We start from the raw sequence: 19049 nt of genomic DNA, 5'->3' as shown, positions 1-19049 counted from the left end.
AGGAGAAACATCACTGTAATGGAATTCTTCAGGCTGCCTTAGAGCTATTGAGGATTCTCTCTCACTGAAGAGAAAACTGTAGGATGGGGTCAGATCACATCCCTTGGCACCATTTCTCCTCTTCCATGAATGCCAAAACAGCAGAACTGGGTTTGTGGAGTACCTGTAGTGGAACAGGCAGAGCAGATAGAGACATGTTCACTACCTGCTCATTTCCAAGTTCATTCTTCCTTATTCTAACCACCTAAAGATATATTGGAATAGTCCATGACGGATGCAAAAATGAAGACTATTGGTCACTTCATTCATCTTCAATCTACTGGCACTGACTGGGGGCTCCATCAGAACAGAAAAAATGAAGTTAATGCAGAATCCAATACGATTTGCTGGTGTACAGAAGGAAGGGGCAAGGCAGCAAGCAGTTGCAATGAGAAAATCGCTGCTTCATATGTGCGTTGTGATTCATTTTGAAAGCTGCGTCGTTTCTGTGCAATTCAGTTTACTACGCTAAGAAAACTCTGACAGACCACACCCCCTTTTTCGGAACTGGGAGTTTTAAATCGGGTTATCTCTTTTCGGAGTTTTCGTAATTCTCTCTCTAGGACAGGTCTCGCTTAGTGACGTTGCGCAAAAGGCGTGCCTCTGCGGCTCTACAGTCAGCGTAGCCGCCATTTTGTTTGATGTACGTTAGTGTACGCGATCTGCTTACCGCAACGTTCGTTCACCCTAGAAGGTCCGAAGCTGGGAAAAGAAATAGAACGGCAATGTCGGCTTTCTCAGAGTCGGCACTGGAGCGAAAATTGTCGGAGCTAAGCAATTCTCAGCAAAGTGTCCAGACGCTGAGTCTGTGGCTCATCCACCACCGAAAACACTCGCCGCTCATTGTCACCGTCTGGGAGCGCGAACTGCGCAAAGGTGAGGGACGGATGGATGATCCAAGGGGAGTCGGCTACCCGAGAGCAGCCCGCGCTCCCTTCTGCTTCTTCAGGGCGGGCCTGGGTTTTACCTCTGCGGGTGAAGGAAGTCTTGGTAGTGTGCTCGTTTGGTGGATGGGCCCTGGAGGGCTGCCCGCCGCGGCCTATTGGTGACGCGGAGCGAGCACCTCGGGAGGGAGCAGAGAGGACGCGGGAGGAGGATGGATAGACAGACAGAGGTCGGCGCGCCTGCGGCTCTGGGCCTCTTTTTCCGGGGATGGGAGTGGTGTCACAAGGCGATAAGGAAGAGGAGACATGCTAGAGAAAGATCGTTCTTGACCATGCCGAGAATGCCTTATTAACAGTGGGATTTCCTTCCTTAGTCCCCGTTGCGTTACAGTGATAATGAAGGGGCTTGTTTACGTGCTCTGAAATTAAAACAGCGAAATGTCTTGTTGCAGTTTATAGAATTTCAGAATGTGTAATAGTACACGGGTCCTATTGCATAGGCTCTGGCAGGAAAAGGTACAACATGTTTTGGGAAGAAAGGTGTTGGAACTTGTGAGCAAACATTTATGTTCTGATAGGCTAAAGTTTATATTGCATTTGATTCTGTTATATGTATGCTGAAAATAAGCTCCTACTATGTATACAACTGTTACACTACCATGGAATAGGCTTGGCTCCTTCCATGTGATGGGACTGTGGAAATGTTGGAGTATTACCTGGTAGCTGTTACTAAGAAGTGTAAGAACATTATAGGTAAAGATGCATGTTTTCAGATAAGAGTGGAGGCAGTGTTTGCTGGTGGGTGTTGATTTTTGGTTGTCTTAAGGGAATCAATTGTGTATTATTTCATTGAATATCTTATATCTTCATATAAGAGGAGACGATTGGTAAGAATCTGATAAAATTCATACATACATAGGTTGAAACATATGAATGATGCTTTTTATAAAATGTGATACAGCAATAGTAATACAGATATTCCATTGGGAAAAAATTATGCAGGGCCTTTCTTCATATTCAGAGAGTTTCACATTTTACTGCCTTATCATTACTGTAGCCAAAGAAAATGCTATCCTTGTGTTGTAGATGGAGAAACTGAAAAAGAATGATAGCTCACTTTAAAATTATTGAGTGAAAGGATGCCTTAATCACCAAACCAAATCAGCCATGGCCCCATTGATCTCTATGTTAGGCATCAGAAGAGACAATTAAGTTTAGCATCTTATTCCCAGGAAGTGAACATTATCCCATCACATATTTAATGACTGGCAAATTGACCTTATTAGGGAAACAAAAATCCTACTACACTAGTGCTAACAATTTCTATTCTAAGCTTTTTTATTTTGTCTGTTTTCTAGGCCTATACTCCACTTGAATCCAGCAGGACTTTGATTGCAATATTCTGTTTTTTAAATGTGTTTTAGCAGTTTAGTTTATCTGATAGCAGATAATATATAGACTCACTTGGGATAACAATTTTTCATTTGATATGTTCTAACAAGAATTTTTCTCATAAGTTGTAAAACTGAGGGCATTGCATGCCAAAGTATACTTTAACTGAAACATTTAGTATTGCTGATCAACTGGATATTTTTTAAACTGGTCCACTATAAAAGTAGAAATTGGAACGTTAAATTTTAATTAGTTGAAGACATTCCTGTAGATGAGTACTATAAGAAAATCCACGTATGTAGAATTCTGGTAATTGTAGAATCTGCAATATCTTTATGATTGTGTAATTAGCATAGCAGATGAAATGCCAGAAGTATAAAATAGCTACTTTCATAGCTTGAATGTATAAAGATTTGAATCTCATTCAGTTCATAAACACAACTTGGCTGGTAATGTCACTGATATAATTGGTAAGAACCAAACTTGTATTCTTGCTGGAGTATGTCCATATGTTTATCAGAGAATGGGAAGACAATATCAATGCCTCAAAAAAGAGCTCCAAATCTTTTCTAGCTTATTCCCTAGTGATGGAATAGAGTTGTAGAAAAACTGGATGTGTTGCTGTAATGGAGCCTCAGTGAGAAATTAGAAAAAACATTGACTCTTATGGTTCATGACCATCATTGTTTATGTAATAATACTCAGAGAATAAGAAATAAGATAAATGAACTCTTACCACAGATAATAATAACTGGGATGAGTGCCATGACTGGAATAAAGCACTTGAAGGATATAACTTGTTTAAAAGGAACAGAAGCAACAGAAAGGGAAGAGGAATTGCACATACATATCTTTATTATGGACACAGACCAGAATGCAACAGTCAGCAGCAACCCAAAATAAAACAGTTCATGACTAGTTCATTTATATAATCAAAGTATGCCTAGTTTTGCAGACAGTGTAACTAAATTTGACCACATTCATAGAAACAGAATCATACTCATCTGATAATAACAACTGCACACAAAATAAATTGGAGTTGCCTGGGAACTTTATTGAGGAATGGTAAAATGGCTCTTGCGTCCTTACAAAAAATACAATACAGCAGGACATGGACTATGATTTCAGTAGACTCTTCTCCACCTTTGGCATCATATGCCAAAAGTATCAGAAATCTAAATGAATGAGCTACACTTTTTACGAAAGCTTAATAAAGTTTCTTAATCTCAAAAGGTGCTACTAGACCCCTTCAGATTTTATACATATTGTACAAGTCTTTTTTATTTCACTCATGGCAGTTAATACAATATGCAGAGCTGATAAATAAAATGACTCAATATATTGGGAGGAATGAATGAGCAATCTTTTGGTGGTTATAGGCACACTTAACATTTCAGAGGATGGCAAGGGCTGTAGTGACTTGGGAAATAATGCAAACTGGTCAAGGCCTCCATGCACAATTTTTTTCTTTCTGGGTTTTGGTTGGGATTTTGATGGATTCCCCCCCCCCCTTCATATCTAGATATTCATAGTGTTGTTTCCTTTTGGGGTAAGTGACATTGTAACAAGCAAAAGAAAATAAAGCAGTGAACAAAAGAAATTAAAGGCAGGAGAGAAAAGGAAATCAAACTAAACCAACTCTATTAATTATACCTTTCTATCTTACTGCATCCATACAATGATTCGTGTATTGTCTGCTTCTTTCTCTCCTCTTCAGTCTATTCACTCTTCCTTCATATATTTGTTTCGTGATTTGGTGTTCGTTCATTCTATGCAAATGACCCAACTATTTTTTTTTAACTTTTTTTTTTTTGGTAATATGACCCAAAACATTTTTGTACTAATCACTCACTTTTGCATTCAGTATTCATTACTCATTACTCTTCTCATTTTATCACACATACTTCTTAAGTATCCCATACCTGTTGCAGTCAACCTTTATGCTTTCCCTGACTGACTTTTTATATGCCACAGTGGGCAAAAGCATACCCTTATACTGTATACTGATTTTTGCTTTTTAAAACAATTTTTTGCAACAGAGCACATGCTACCTACTACTTTTCAACCAGCATTTGCAAGTTTTAAAATGTAAAATTCAGTAAACATTCTACCAAGATACACAAATTCATCTGCTTACTCTAATTTTGTACTATTATATAACTTGCAATCATTCCCTTCATTTTCCCTGTCAGACACAACTATCTGAGTCTTTGATACATTAATTTGCAGAGGCATACTCCTCATTGCATCTTGCAGTCTTAACATTTATTGCAAACTATTCAGTTTTTAACAATATGACATCCTCTGCTTAGAAAAGTACATACACATTCACATCCCCAATTAAAGTAACTCCATCTCCTTATACATTCATCAGTAAACACATTAAACAATCAAGGGGACATCACAGATCCTTATCTTACACAGTGCTCAGTATTGAACCTAAATGTTTGATTGTTATATATGCTTCCATCCTATATCTTTCTTATTGCACTCAGTGGCAACTCTGTACTCATGCAGGTTTTTTTCTCTAAATTAACAAATGTACAATAAACCTTCTCACATTATATGTTCCTTAGTGACCTGATCTGTATTCCTGATTGAGATGAAGTCGTAGAATTCTACCAATTATCTCCCTTAGCACACTTAATAAATTGTGGAGTTCTTGGTGCCCTCTGAGCTTGGTTGGTTGTTTGCAGACTTTTCATTACCCAACTAGGTAACATCAGCAAGTGAGTGTGGGGTTGCTGCCTGTTTATATATAGTAGCTCACCCTTCCAGTTTTGGTTTCCTCCTTGGTGGTTCTTTGATTAGAGTATTGTTTTCTGCCTCATTGTTTATCTGGTGTTAATCCCTGCTTATCTGAATGTTGGCTGCTGGAGGGGATATGTTCTAGTCTTTTGTTTCCTAACTAGGTCTGAATTAAATACATGCTAAATCAAGTTATACAAATGTATTTTAGAAACAGAGTGACTTTGTATTTGTAAATGGTGCCAAAAATATATATATATATATCTTTTGATTTCCCCCCAAATTTCAGTTTCATTTTCAAAAAAACCTTGGGGGGGGTTACTTGCTTTAAAATTTATGAAAATTTTACATTTGTAATTTTTTATCACTGATAATAATTATTGTATGAATTACCTGATAATTAGTTTAACTTTTTATTGCTCTTCCTCCTCTGGAAATCTGAATAGAAGAGAGGTTTTTGAAAGTAAGAGAAAAATATATTTTGATTGTTGGTAAAATAAAAACTTTGGATAGTCTCAGCACAGAAAATTCAGGGAGTTTGATGGCAGCAAAATAATTTTGAATGGGTTGTGGGGGATTGAGACTGCTGACTACACCGAGTGATACTCTCAACGCAGTCATAGAATGAGGGAGTGAATGTAATAGGAATGAGATTGAGCCAGCCATCCTCCCTAAGTCATGTAGTGGGTGGGGAGTGGTGAGGGTGGAAGTGGCTCAAAGAAGGGGATAGCATTGAGGAGGACATGGGCAGTGGGACAGGAGGTTGAAGGCAAGCCACCTTTGAGAGAAGGGGACTAAAAATCTCAAACAGGTCCCCTTTTTTAGACCTGAAGCTTCTTGTGTACCAGGTAGCAGAGCTTCTACATGCCTTGCTGTTAAATGCCAGGTTTCTCTGTAATAAATTATCCCTTGACTATGATTAGATTATGAATGATAGGGAAGACCTGCTGTGTGTTACTCAGACTAGATGGAGGAGGGGAGAGTGCCTCTCTCAAAGATGTGCTTGAGCTTTAGGTTTTGCATCAGGCGCAACTCGAAGATAACAGAGGGAGTGATTGTCATTTGGGAGACTTTGCAGGTGGCCAAAAGCACCTTGTTTATGAAGTATGAAGTCTTACTGTGAGGTAAGGCTATTTGTAAGGTTGGGCTCAAGGGACAAGTTTGGGGTTGCTGTTGAACTGGCCTCTCTGCTACACATTGTCATTCCTACCAAAGCTGCTGAATCTCAATGAAGGGTTGGTGTTGGAATGCCCCAGACTTTTGCTCTTGGGGGACTTCCGTTTTCCTTCCCTGGGAACCATCTTGTGAGTTAATTACCATTATGACAACCATGGGCTTGTCTAGGTGATTGCAGCCCCAACCCTCATAGGAGATCACACAGTTCTGGGTTTTGTTTCAGAGTAGCTGAGATGTGATTTGAGGATGAGGGGTATTTTTATCATATCTTTGTCATAATCTGGCTCCTGTTTCCTTGGAGTGATCCAATGCCTTGAAACTCTTCAGAGGGGAGGGACCCTATTCATTTAATCTGCCCTGAGCACCAAATTGACCCTGTGGGTTTCTAAACAGGGTTTGGGGAATTTTCTGAAGCTTGGGCAGGCATTTCTGAGGAGAGCTTGATTGACCACTGCAATAAGCAGGTGATGTGAGCACTTGACAGAATTCCTCTTTAGTGGCCTTTCTGTGTCCACTACTCTGAGAGACATCTCCGCTTACCAGGGAGATGAAGTGGCAGAAAAGAGTGATGGGGAACAAAACAGAAAATGAATGTTTTCAGATGTTGGTAAGAATTCAGATTCAAGCCTACAGTATACCATGGTATCAAGAGGAGCAAAGTGGGCTTGCTTCTTCACTCTTATTCCATTCATGGATAGCTACTAGGCAGCATTGTTTAAAATTACAACATCCCTGTTGGGGAAACCTTGAGCCAGATGATCAGATGGACTGTTGCAAGGAATTCACTCAGCATCTTGAAAATGCAGTCACTCATATTCACTCAGAATTGGAGGCCAGCTGGGCATACCCAATTGAGATGACAGAGGACATGTCTAACCTAGTTATCTTGGATAAATTTGAACCTGTGGATCCTTAGGAAGTGAAGAGGTTTTCTGTGCTGCTATATCCAGCTGCCTGTAGATTGGATCCCTGACCTACCTAGCTAGTGAAAGCTGCCAGGCAAGATGGTGGGAATCTGGGTTCAAGTCATGGTGGATACATCCTTGAGGGAGGTATTCCCATCTTGAAAGAGATGATGATAATACCCTCCTCAGGAACCATCAGTGAACATGGCTGTTTTAGACAGCTGTCATCCGGTTTCCAACAGTCCATTTTATGGAAGATTATCGAGAAGATGGTGAACTTGCAGCTACAGAAAATCCTTGATGAAATGCATTATCTGGAACTTTGTGAGCTAGGATTCAGACCTATGTATTGAATAGAAACTGCATTGGTGGGTCTTTTAATTCCCTTTGGTAGGCCAGTGTAAGGGGGGGTGACCTTCTGCTCCTGCTGGATCTCTCAGTAGGTATGTGACCTGCTCCTGCTGGATCTCTCAGTGGCTTGTAGCAGTTGTTCTTCCTCACTGGCCAGCTTCAGCTGGTAGGAAAGGACAAGTTGCTTCAGTGTGGGTACCACAGAGCTCATCCCCCCTCCCCCACCTTGGTTTATCCTCTACATAAAGCTCCTAGGAGAGAGCATCCATTAGCATGGGGTGAGATATCATTAATATGCAGATGATATCCAATTATACATCTCCATTCCAGGGGACAGGAAAGACAGCGGAGGTCCTGACCTGGTATCTGGACACTGTTAGCCCTGGATGGGAAAAGCAAGATGGAGTGGCTGTGGATTCAAAGGCCTACTGAATCTGAAGACATCTTTCTTAAGCTCTAAATGGGGCTGTGCTCCCCCAAATGTCTTACAACCTGGAGGTCCTTCTGGACTCATGATTCCTGCTTGAACAGCAGGTAGAGGCTTTGTACAATTCTATCTTGTGTGCCAGTTAACAGCCATGGTCACTTTTGTCCTTATCATTTTGTGTCTGGACAATTACAACTCACCCTACATGGGGCTGTTCTGAAGACCCATTGGAAGCTGCAACTGGCCCATATGTAGTAGCTTGGATAGTTACACACTTACTAAGATTTGCCCATGTAATGCTGCTATTGTGGGAGCAGCATTGGCTATTATTTATCTTCTGGGTTCAAGTTAAGGTGGCAGTTGTCACCTTTAAAATTCTACATGGCTCAGAAGCTTGGTTATTTTCATGATCATCTGCTCTAGGTTTAATCTGCCAGCCACTGAGATCTGGGAAAGGAGTGTTGTTAAGGAGACACTACTAAGGACCTTATTGTTGAGCATTATTGATGATGATCCTCTTTCTGTGGCAGTTTGCCCTCAGACCACCCCTTCCCTATTAGGCTTCCAAAGGGCTGTGAAGAGATGATAATTTGGGACAAAGCTTAGGGACATTGAGGATTAGTCCACCCCATTTGGTGGCATATCAAGTGGATATTTGTTATTATGAGCATGATAGTTGGTATAATTTTAATCATATGTTTATTGATGGATGTCAGCCACTTACAGAAACATAATAGCATCAATAAATAAATAGCAAAGAAGGGGAATTTTTTTCACCACTGGATTTTCTTTCTTTTTTTTTAACAGAAATTTTCAGTGTAGTTTCTGAACTCATGAAGTACAGATATTTAACCTCATAAAAATAAATTTAAAAATAATTGTGTACTAAAATATTGCCAAGAGAATTTCAGTATTTTTTTAATCAAATTAATGTACGAATTAGAATTTCTTTATCATTATTCATAGTCTGGCTCTTAATGGTATTAGAATTTGCCCATGGTATTTATTCATTAATTTAAAAGGTTTATAAACTGCGTTTTGGAGCAAGCCCTCCCCTGCTCCATCTACCTTACCCTTTTTCCTTCCCAAGGCTGCCACAACGAGGTACTCTCTACCATTCTGTATGTATGTGTTTGCAGTTGTTGTTGTTTTTAATAACACTGCCCACTTTGGGCTTTGGCTGTCCTGCCAAACCTGCCAAACTCAGACAATTGTTCATTGAGATAATCTCAGAAAGGTAACATTTTTTAGAGGTAGCATTATTTCTATTAAATGCAATCAGGATAAGAATAAGACTAGACAGAAAGAAGTTGGCATACTAAGCAAAGCTTTGTGAAGCACTTTTAGCCATAGCCATGATTCAGCATCCAGAAGCAGGATCTCAGAAGTGTTTCTGCTTCGGAACAGGACATCCCCACCCCTAAATGGTGTGGGGTTTCAACTGTACAAATAGTCAACTACACTTCAGTCTTGTCAGGATTAAATCTCAATTTATTAGCCTATATCTAAACTATTACTACACTCAGACACCAGTTAAAAATGTTGCTTCCTTTCTGTACATTATAAAAAGGGGAACTTTTATGAACTGCTGATCTGATGGATCTGAAGCATTACCAAAATGAAATGGAAAGATGAGATGTAGAATAAAGGCTTTGGGAAGGTTCTAGTTAAATCTAATTAAATAAACTTACAGTGCTTTATTCTGTATGTCAAACTATTGCTCGAGGCACAATAGTTTGAACAAACATTTATGGTGGTGTTATGTTACATATAACAGAGAGAGAGAGAGGGGGAATGTAAAAAAAAACCAATACCAGTGAGGTCTGTATTGTCGTCCTTTGGGTTCGAAGAGGACATGCTGTTCTGCAGTTCATCTGTGGACATGGAGGTGGCTCTGCAGTCCCAGTTTGGAAGTGCAGAATCCAGCACGATGGGGGGCACTGGAAGTCCATTGTTGTAACTGTGGGCATTATTCTGTGATGCTGCTCATGGTTTTCTTTCAGTTTTTGGCAGTGCCTGTCTTCAAAGCCAGTGGAGGCTTCATAAACAGGGTTCGCCAGCAGGTTCTGTAACAGCCACAGCTTCTAGTTCCCTCAGGTGGATGTCACAGTGGCATAGGGTTTCTTTCACAGCATCTTTGTAGCACTTGCATGGTCGAGGTCTCTTCCCATACTCCAGTACACTATAGAGCAACTGGCGAGGCATATGGTGGTCATCCATTCTGATGACCTATCCCACCCACTGCATCTTGGCTCTGATAATCAGGGACTCAATGCTGATGGACTCTGTGCGATCCAAGACCTCCAGGTTGGAGGCACGGTCATGCCAATGAATGCTGAGGACGAAGAGTGCACATGTGAAATTTCTCCAGTTGTTTGATATGCCTTCAGTACAGAGTCTAGGACTCACATCCATATAGGAGAGAAGGGATAACCACAGCTCTGTAAACTTTCAGCTTTGTGGAGACACAGATGTTGTGTTGATTGAGCACTCTAGTATGCAGCCGCCCCAGTACCTGACTGGCTTTGCTGATTCTGGAGTCAATTTCTTTGTCCAGAGACCCATCATTTGAGATGATGCTTCCCAAGTATTTGAAGCTGTTTACATTTGTCAGCTGGGTTGCCACTACTTGTCGTCAATAGTGATTTTTGGTTCTACGGGGTTGATATTTGCACGGGCTGGTGAAGTACTTCAGTCTTGTTCAGGCTGATAGTCAGGCTGAAGAGCATTCCAACATCTGAGAATTTGTTCAGCATCAACTGTAGGTCTATCTTTGTGTGCCAGGAACACACAGTCATCAGCAAAGAGAGTTTCTTGGATGACTGTATGGAGGCATTTTGTCCATGCATTCAAATGGCGAAGGTCCAAGAGAGAGCCATCCAATCGGTACCTGATATACACTCCCTCCTTCAGACCCTGGACAGCATGTGACAACATGCAAGTGAGGTATCCACACCATAACTAGCGTATTGGATTTGGAACTATATTGGGGAATCTGAATTTAATCTTTGCGTGGAACTCTCAGAATTGTTGTTTAATGGTTGCTGTCTCATATGCAAATATGAATTTGTCAAAAAGAAATAAACATTACTTTAGATTGCTATAATCACTTCTTTCTTTCTTTCTTTCCTTTTTTTTTTTTTTTTTTAGCCAAACCAAACAGGAAGCTAACTTTTTTGTATCTGGCTAATGATGTTATTCAAAATAGCAAAAGAAAAGGGCCGGAGTTTACAAAAGATTTTGCACCTGTCATAGTGGAGGCTTTTAAGCATGTATCCAGGTACAGTACACTCTTTTCAGTATATTAATCTGAGGAACTGCTAGTTTCCCTGGGGGAAAATCACCATCCTAGAATAATGTAAGATGGATTGGTGGGTGGGTGGGTGGATCTGTTTGATTTGCATTTAGAAAATGGAACTAAAGTGCATGCATAAGTGTGTGTGAGTGTAGTGGAGGGTGTGTGTATCATACCTCATTCTGTCATGCAGGATAAAAAGTACATAATTATGCAGAATTGGACTTGTAATTGGCACAGGTGAAGGATGACTGTTGTAAGGCTAAATCTATAGCAATTGGTGATTTTAATTAAACTCAGACTGCAGAAATTTGCAAGCAGCATCATTTAATCCAACAATATGAGCATTATGATTCAGAGACTTGAAAGTATCAGACTGATGAACTTCTAATAGAAAATCCTGATACAGCCAAAAGACCATACTGTACTATATGGTCACCAACAATTGAAAAGAGTTAACCCCTACACAGAAGGAAGCTATTCAGACATGCAGTAACTTTTGTTTTTCTGACTGAAAATACAGATAACATCTGTTAGCATATGGTGACTTGAAATAATTTCATATAAAACAAATAAGGTATATAAAAGTTTGTTGTAAACTCTGTTTCCTTTGTTTTACTTCCATTTCTGTTGGTGATTTTTTTTTCCCCACCATAGTGAAACTGATGATAGTTGCAAGAAGCACCTAGGCCGTGTGCTCTCTATTTGGGAAGAAAGGTCTGTTTATGAAAATGATGTATTGGAACAACTTAGGCAAGCTTTGTGTAAGTAAATTTCATATGCAGCCTTTTATTTTATGATTCATATAACTTCCTACTTGATTTTTACATCTTTACTCTCTAATATCTAGATGGAAACCCAAGGAAACGCACATATGAACAGATAAAGATTGAAGATAACTGCTCAGCACAAAGCTCTCCATGTGATCCTCCCCAGGTATTAATAGTGTATAAAAATAACACCTGCAAATGTTTTGTTTCTGAACATTCTGTTGATACTGCACTTCGACTTTTCTTTCTAAAAAGATCAAATATGATGTTTTTCCAGTGACAGTAAGCTCTTTGTCTCTTTATACAGTGTTTTCCCAATATCCTTGTTCTGGTGGGTACTAATGAGTAATTGAACTTGGTGTGAGTTTGCCCATGTGCATGATTTGTGCATAGAGAAATCAGCCTCAGTAGTGGAGGCAGGGAGATCAACAGATTGCTCTCATTTCATCAAGACTGATAGGCATCCGTTTCTGTTTTCATTTAATAGCCAAGCATTTAAACATAAACATAGAGTATGTATGTATGTATGTGCGTAGTTTAGAATATACCATATTTTTCCATCTATAAGATGCCCCCATGTATAAGACGACCCCCACTTTTCCAACCCAAAATTAAGAAATCAATATTTTAAAGATAAAGCAGAACACATTTTTATTTAGTAATTAGGTAACATTTACATGATACACTCAGTGGGAGGAGGTCCAAATTGTTTCTCTGCAGCTCTATTTCCATGCTCTTTTGTATAATTGATTACGTTCAATCACGAGTGAAACTGCCGATAGCTTGTCTCTGCAAACAGACTTCCTCCAATTGGTTTGTTCAGCATCAGCTGACGTCAGTTACATAAGACTTGTGATTGGAGGAAATCTGTTTGCAGAAACAAGCTATTTCACTTGTGATTGGAGGCTAGTGATAGGAGGAAGCCTGTTTGCAGTTTTGCAACCGCGGGGTTCTCTCCTCGGCTTACTTCCTTGCATAAGACACCCTTCAATTTTTAGTGTAACAATTTTTAAAAAAGTATCGTCTTATAGATGGAAAAATACAGTATATTCTTGTGTATGTATTCAACTGCTTACAAATTATCCAAGCAGACAAAAACTGGCAAGTCTCTTTGTGCTAAAATTCTGGGCACTCTTTGTGCTAAAATTCTAAGTAAAATCTATGAGATTTACCTTCAAATCAGTGTCCTAGTTTCCAGTAACAGTAAAAACAGTGTGTAACTTCAGAACCTTTTTTTTAATGACTTCCATTATAAGGAAAAATAATATACTCAGGGACTTAGAGTATATATAGTTTGAAATAATGTAATAAAATAATGTTAATATATCTTGCAATTCTTATTTATGTCCTGGGGGAAATCACTGTTGCAATGATGCAGTATTTTTTAAAGATTTCCAGCTCTTTTTAACTCAGCTCCTGTTTGGTGCTGGGTTTTTGTTTTGTTTTTTTAATTTAACTACTAATGTAAATTCTGAAGCAAATGCTGTTCGTTGTCAGTATAAAAGTTGGAAGAGCTATGGTTGAAAGAGAGCGGCTTAAGATGACCTTCGTGTGATTGATACTGAATGTGCAAATCTGGCTTTTCAAGTTTGAGTGCTATGCTGAGAGAATAGTTTACAGCAACTCTGGAATGTAGTCTATTATTAGTATTGCAGGTATTCAGAGCACTTTTTCAGACTGCCTTCCACCCATATCAAGAACTTAGTTGCATCCAGAATCTTTTAAACTGCATATGAAATAAAAGTCAAGTTAGAACAGAGGCTTTTGTCTTTGATGTCAGCTTCTCTTTTCTTTCAAATCATGGGATTCAGTTAATAAATTAATTCCAGAGATTCACTATATTTTAATGTGGGCCTGCATAATGATAAAATGTGTAGTAGAAGATACAGTGATCTACTTTCTCTAGAGTTCTGTTGCCAAAACTGCATCACACATTGACAGAAAGGGAGAGAGCAACAGATCTGGAAGGCTCCCAAGCTTTGTAGAAGTACAGAAAGATTGAGAAAATCCTCTTTGAAATAGACCCCAGACAGTCTAATTAACTGAAAAGTCAGCTTTTATGTAGTTAAAAAAATGGCACCATGCATACAGAAGCAAAGGTGTCAGTGGTTTGGGGGAAATCCTAGACAGGGAGGAGAGACTGGGATAGAGAGAATGTAATGGAATATCCTGGAAAAGGCCATGATTAGCTGATATCCTGAACACACTGTTTTTGCTCTCAGTTGAATTAATAATAACATTGCTGCAATTTTTCTCAGTTTTGGTATCATTTTTTAATAGAATAATACCTGATTGTTTCCAAACTTACACATTTTTTCTAGACAGTGGATCTTATAAGAGCATTACAAGAATTAGAAAATGCAGCTTCTGGAGATGCAGCAGTTCATCAGAGGATAGCCTCAATACCTCTAGAGGTTCAAGATGCAACTTTGCTTAACAGAATCACAGGTTAGGCAAATTTATGTTGTAACTGTAGTGTCAGAATATTAAACTTGATTGGATAATTTATAATGTGGTGAATTATGAATATGTTTTTGTTTACTTTCCAGACAAAGAATCAGGAGAACAGCTTTCCAAGATGGTAGATGATGCATGTATGTTGCTGGCGGATTATAATGGCAGGTTGGCAGCTGAAATAGATGATAGAAAACAACTAAATCGGATGTTGTCGGATTTCTTACGATGCCAAAAAGAAGTCCTGTCAGAGAAAGAACAAACATTGGAAGTGCGTGATTTGTTGTGGTAGTTCTATTCTCCAGCTTTTCTTTCCTAATTAAAATGCTTTACTGTGTTTACCTTTTTTTCCACAGGGTGTGTTAGATCACAAGTTACTTCAAATTTCTCATAATAGGTGGATTTTTCTGAAGTATTAAACAGTGAAGCGCATACATTTACTGTGGGGAAAATGTTAGGGGTATTTGTTTTATTTTGTTCTTACACTTTATAGTATCAAATGTTCTTTGGGACTTAATATAAAGCTTGACATTAACATATCTCTTTGGGCAAATTGCACCAGCATTTTTCTTAATATTGATGCAATTTTTTAATCTGATGTAAACTCTCTGTGCAATTTGTGTATGGACTGTCCCAGTGAATTCAGTGAGATTAAGCCCAAGGCTTTGCCAACTTCCCCCCAAATGGGAAAAAAGGCTTTCAAACTTCTATCCCTGCTGCTTCTAGTGATAATTGTATTATTATTATGTTTCCTGTGGCCCTCTGTAGCTGTTTTTCTTTTTTCTTTTAACCACAGAAATACTTTTTTTCTCCAGCCTTTTGTGAGATGGAGTTTAATGCTAGATTATCTGCATGCTTCTTTGTAGAAGTCTAAGTTGAATTTTTTTAAGGCTTCAAATGTTTAAAATTGGATTTTTTAAACAAAAGTATAAAACTCAGACTTATTAACCTCAACATTCTAGCTAGAAAAAAGAATAGAGCATCAGATGATAGGCTATTTAGCAAGCATCAGCTACGATAAATACTTCTGGTAGTTATAAGTTTGAATAAATGTTTGTTGAATGCCATAAACTTGTTCACTTTCCCCCCTTCAGATAAGTGGAACACTGATGATTCTGATAGAGAGCTATTTATCTAAATTGACAACTTTTAACCTGATTTAAGAACTTTAAATTCAGAATATGTATCAATGCTTCTTCATATTTGTGCCTTAAACTTATATAATTAATTTCTTTTACTTAGTAGCTTATAACAAAAGCCTAATATTATTATAATCCTTCTATCCTCCATGAGATGATGAGGTAATGTCTTATAGTTTCAGTAGTGGCACTTCTTTAACATCTATCTAGCTTTTATTTCAGGTGAGGAACATGGATATTATCTTCTAATGGTGACATCTTCCATTAGTAATGCATCCTGCTAAAAATAAAATTCAGAATCAAAATCCTGTTTTGTCTCCTCTTTCTAAACAAAGAAACTTTCTTGTACCTGTTCCATATGTTTTAATTGTATTTGTCATACATTTCAAACATCACCTAAACAAAGTGAAATGCCTGAGGCAAACAAATATCTACCAATTTAATATGAATTTGTGCTATTTACTTTTTTGGATATTTGACAAATCAGTTTTAAATTTGCTTAAATTTAAATAAGCTTAAATTAAATTTAAATTTGCTTAAATTTAAAAACCAAGCATTCTCAGCAAGATGAATGTGTTTAATGAAATTAGTTAAAAATGAATTTCTATACAGTTGAATTCACCAACTTAATATTGTCTATTGAGTTTATTAGATGATCACTTAGTAAACGTCTCTGGTAACAAGTATTATGTTACATGAGGAACAGCTGTGTTGAAGTACAGGTGGAGAGCTGTGTATGAATATATGAGAGATGGGGACTTGTCAAACTCCCGCTGCTAGTAGGGTTGATTGCTTTTTTCCTCCTGTTTTTTTCCCCTTCCTCTGCCCACAGAGAATTGTGGAAGGCTATTGAAATCTTAAGAATGAAAGGATAGCCTTAATATTACTCTGTTTTTCTGGAGAGCTAACAGGCATGACATGAAGGTGAAAAGCTCCCCCTTGTTGTTAGCTTCTAACATCTATTTAGAACAAGTGTGTACAACCAAGTCCTAAGAGCCACACGTGCCCTTGAAAACTTGGATGAAGTCCCTTACAGATCCTCTAAAAGTTGCCCCCAAACTATCATTTTTAATGTGACAGAAGGGAAAAATTATTAAATACATGGAGATTTTTCAATTAAATTTTTTTTCGTCATGGTACTAGATACTTTTTGGAATGCGATTTCAGCATGCCACTTAAACCAAGTGCTGTTGTTGACCTGAAAAAGAAATTTTATATTCCTGATTTAGCAGAATCAAAGAATGGTGTAAAGTAGTAAAAGATGTGAGGTCCTTGACTAAAATATCTCTTCATGCTAAAAAAAATATAGTGGTGCTTAAAAGTTTGTGAACCCTTTTGAATTTTCAATATTTCTGCATAAATATGACCTAAATCATGATCTGTTTTCCACCCAAGTCCTTAAATTAGATAAAGAGACCCCAATTAAGCAAAGGAGTCAAAAACATTATACTTATTTATTTATTGAGGAAAATGAGCCAGAGCTACCTATTTGTGTGTGGCAAAAGTATGTGAACCTTTGCATCCAATAACTGGTGTGTCCCCCTTGAGCAGCAATAACTGCAACTACAGGTAGTCCTTGCTTAATGACTGTTCATTTAACAACAGTTCAAAGTTACGACAGCCTCAAGAAAAGTGCTTTACAACCTGTACTCACACTTACAACCATCACAAACCATCACACCACCCTCCGCAGTCACATGATTGCAATTTGCTACCTTTTTTATGACAAGTCATTAAGCAAATTGCTATGATCATTAAGCGAATCACATGGTCATTAAGTGAATTCCGGCAAAAAAGTCCATTGGGGAAGCTGGATTTGCTTAATGACCACATGATTCACTTAATGACTATGGTGACTCACTTAACTGCCACACTTAGTGGCCAATTTTCCACTCACTGTTATGGTCGTTAAGCAAGGATTATCTGTAAACCTTTCAGATAACTTGATCAGTCCTGCACGTTGGCTTGGAGGGATTTTAGCCCATTCCTCCTTATAGAACAGTTTCAACTGAGGCATGTTGCTGGGCTTCCTCAAATGAACTGCCTGCTTCAGGTTTTTCCACAATATTTCTGTAAAGTTAAGGTCAGGACTTTAACTTGGCCATTCCAAAACATTAACTTTCTTTTGCTTTATCCAATTATTTGGTCATATGACTTGTATGTTTTTGGGTTGTCTTGTTGATCCAGTTCACAGACAGATACCCTGACATTTTCCTATAGAATTTGCTGGTACAGTTCAGAACTCATAGTTCCATCAATGATGGCAAGCAATCCTGGTCCAGAGGCAGCAAAGAAGGCCCAAACCATGATAGTGCCACAACTATGTTTCACAGATGGAATAAGATTCTTGTGCTGGAATGCAGTGTTTGCCTTTTGCCAAACATAACACTTTTTATTCAACCCAAAAAGTTTTCTTTGGGTCTCATCTGTCAATAGAACATTCTTCCAATAACCTTCTGGCTTATCCATCTGGTTTTTTTTCACAAACTAGACGGTCAGAAATTTTCTTTTTTGGAGAGTAATGGCTTTCTCCTTGCAAATCTGCCATGCACAGCACTGTTACTCAGTGTTCTGTTGGTGGTCTCATGAACTCTGACATTCTCCAATGCAAGAGAGGCCTTTAGTTCCTTAAATGTTACCCCAGGGTTCTTTAAGACCTCCTGAAGTATTGCATGCCTTCCTCTTGGTGTGACCTTGGCTGGTTGTCCACTCCTGGGGAGGGTAACAGTGGTGTTGAATTGCTTCCTTTTGTACAGGTTCTGCCTGATAGTGGACTGATGGAGTCCAAACAAATACTTTTGTAACCTGTCCAAATAGTTTTGTAACCTCTCAGCTTGGTGACCATCAATAACTGTTTTTCAGAGGTCCTCAGAAATCTCCTCTGTTCTAGCCATGACACCCTTCCACATACTTGTGTTGTGAAAATCAGACTTGGATAGTGAATACCCAGAATTCTTTCTTTAAATAAGGCAGGACTCTCACACTCACACCTGATTATCATCCCATTGATTGAAGCATCTGACTCTAATTTTCCCTTCAAATAAACTGATAATCCTAGAGGTTTGCATACTTTTGCCCACACAAAAGTAAGTAGCTTTCAATCATTTATGGACTTGTATGGAGAACAAATCACATTTTAGGTCATATTTGTGCAGATACATTGAAAAACACATTCACAGATTTAAGCACAACTGTATATACAGTAACGTGCAAAAGTTTTAGGCAGGTGTGAAAAAATGCTGTAAAGTAAGAATGCTTTCAAAAATATATATTGTAATTGTTTATGGTTATCAATGTACAAAATGCAAAGTGAGCAAACAAGAAAAACCCAAATCAAATCACTATTTGGCGTGACCACCGTTTCCTTCAAAACAGCATCAATTCTTCTAGGTACACTTGCACACAGTTTTAGAAGGAACTCAGCAGGTAGGTTGTTCCAAACTTCTTGGAGAACTAACCACAGATCTCC

At 38.4% G+C, this 19049-nt stretch overlaps 1 protein-coding gene across 3 annotated transcripts in view; it reads left to right on the top strand.

Moving 5' to 3' along the window:
- The first annotated feature begins 544 nt into the window (after window positions 1-544).
- RPRD1A (regulation of nuclear pre-mRNA domain containing 1A) overlaps window positions 545-19049 on the top strand; it is a 41922-nt gene continuing 23417 nt past the window's right edge. The window contains exons 1-7 of one of the 3 annotated variants that reach the window (XM_007429897.4): window positions 559-915; window positions 11073-11202; window positions 11875-11981; window positions 12068-12153; window positions 14309-14435; window positions 14537-14712; window positions 15803-15903. In XM_007429897.4, the coding sequence (XP_007429959.2) occupies window positions 681-915; window positions 11073-11202; window positions 11875-11981; window positions 12068-12153; window positions 14309-14435; window positions 14537-14712; window positions 15803-15829 (888 nt within the window). In that variant the 5' untranslated portion in view covers window positions 559-680 and the 3' untranslated portion in view covers window positions 15830-15903. Of the gene's footprint in view, window positions 916-11072; window positions 11203-11874; window positions 11982-12067; window positions 12154-14308; window positions 14436-14536; window positions 14724-15802; window positions 15904-19049 lie in introns of those variants that run through there. The other 2 variants (XM_088129824.1, XM_007429896.4) reach the window with 2 other exon arrangements.

Source organism: Python bivittatus, unplaced genomic scaffold, assembly GCF_059951505.1.
Source record: "Python bivittatus isolate LINGU-HERP-01145 unplaced genomic scaffold, Pbiv_v1 ctg000000_np1212, whole genome shotgun sequence".
In the NCBI taxonomy this organism is placed as follows: domain Eukaryota; kingdom Metazoa; phylum Chordata; class Lepidosauria; order Squamata; family Pythonidae; genus Python; species Python bivittatus.
Note: the sequence above shows the minus strand (reverse complement) of the source record. Positions and strands in the feature narration are given on the sequence as shown.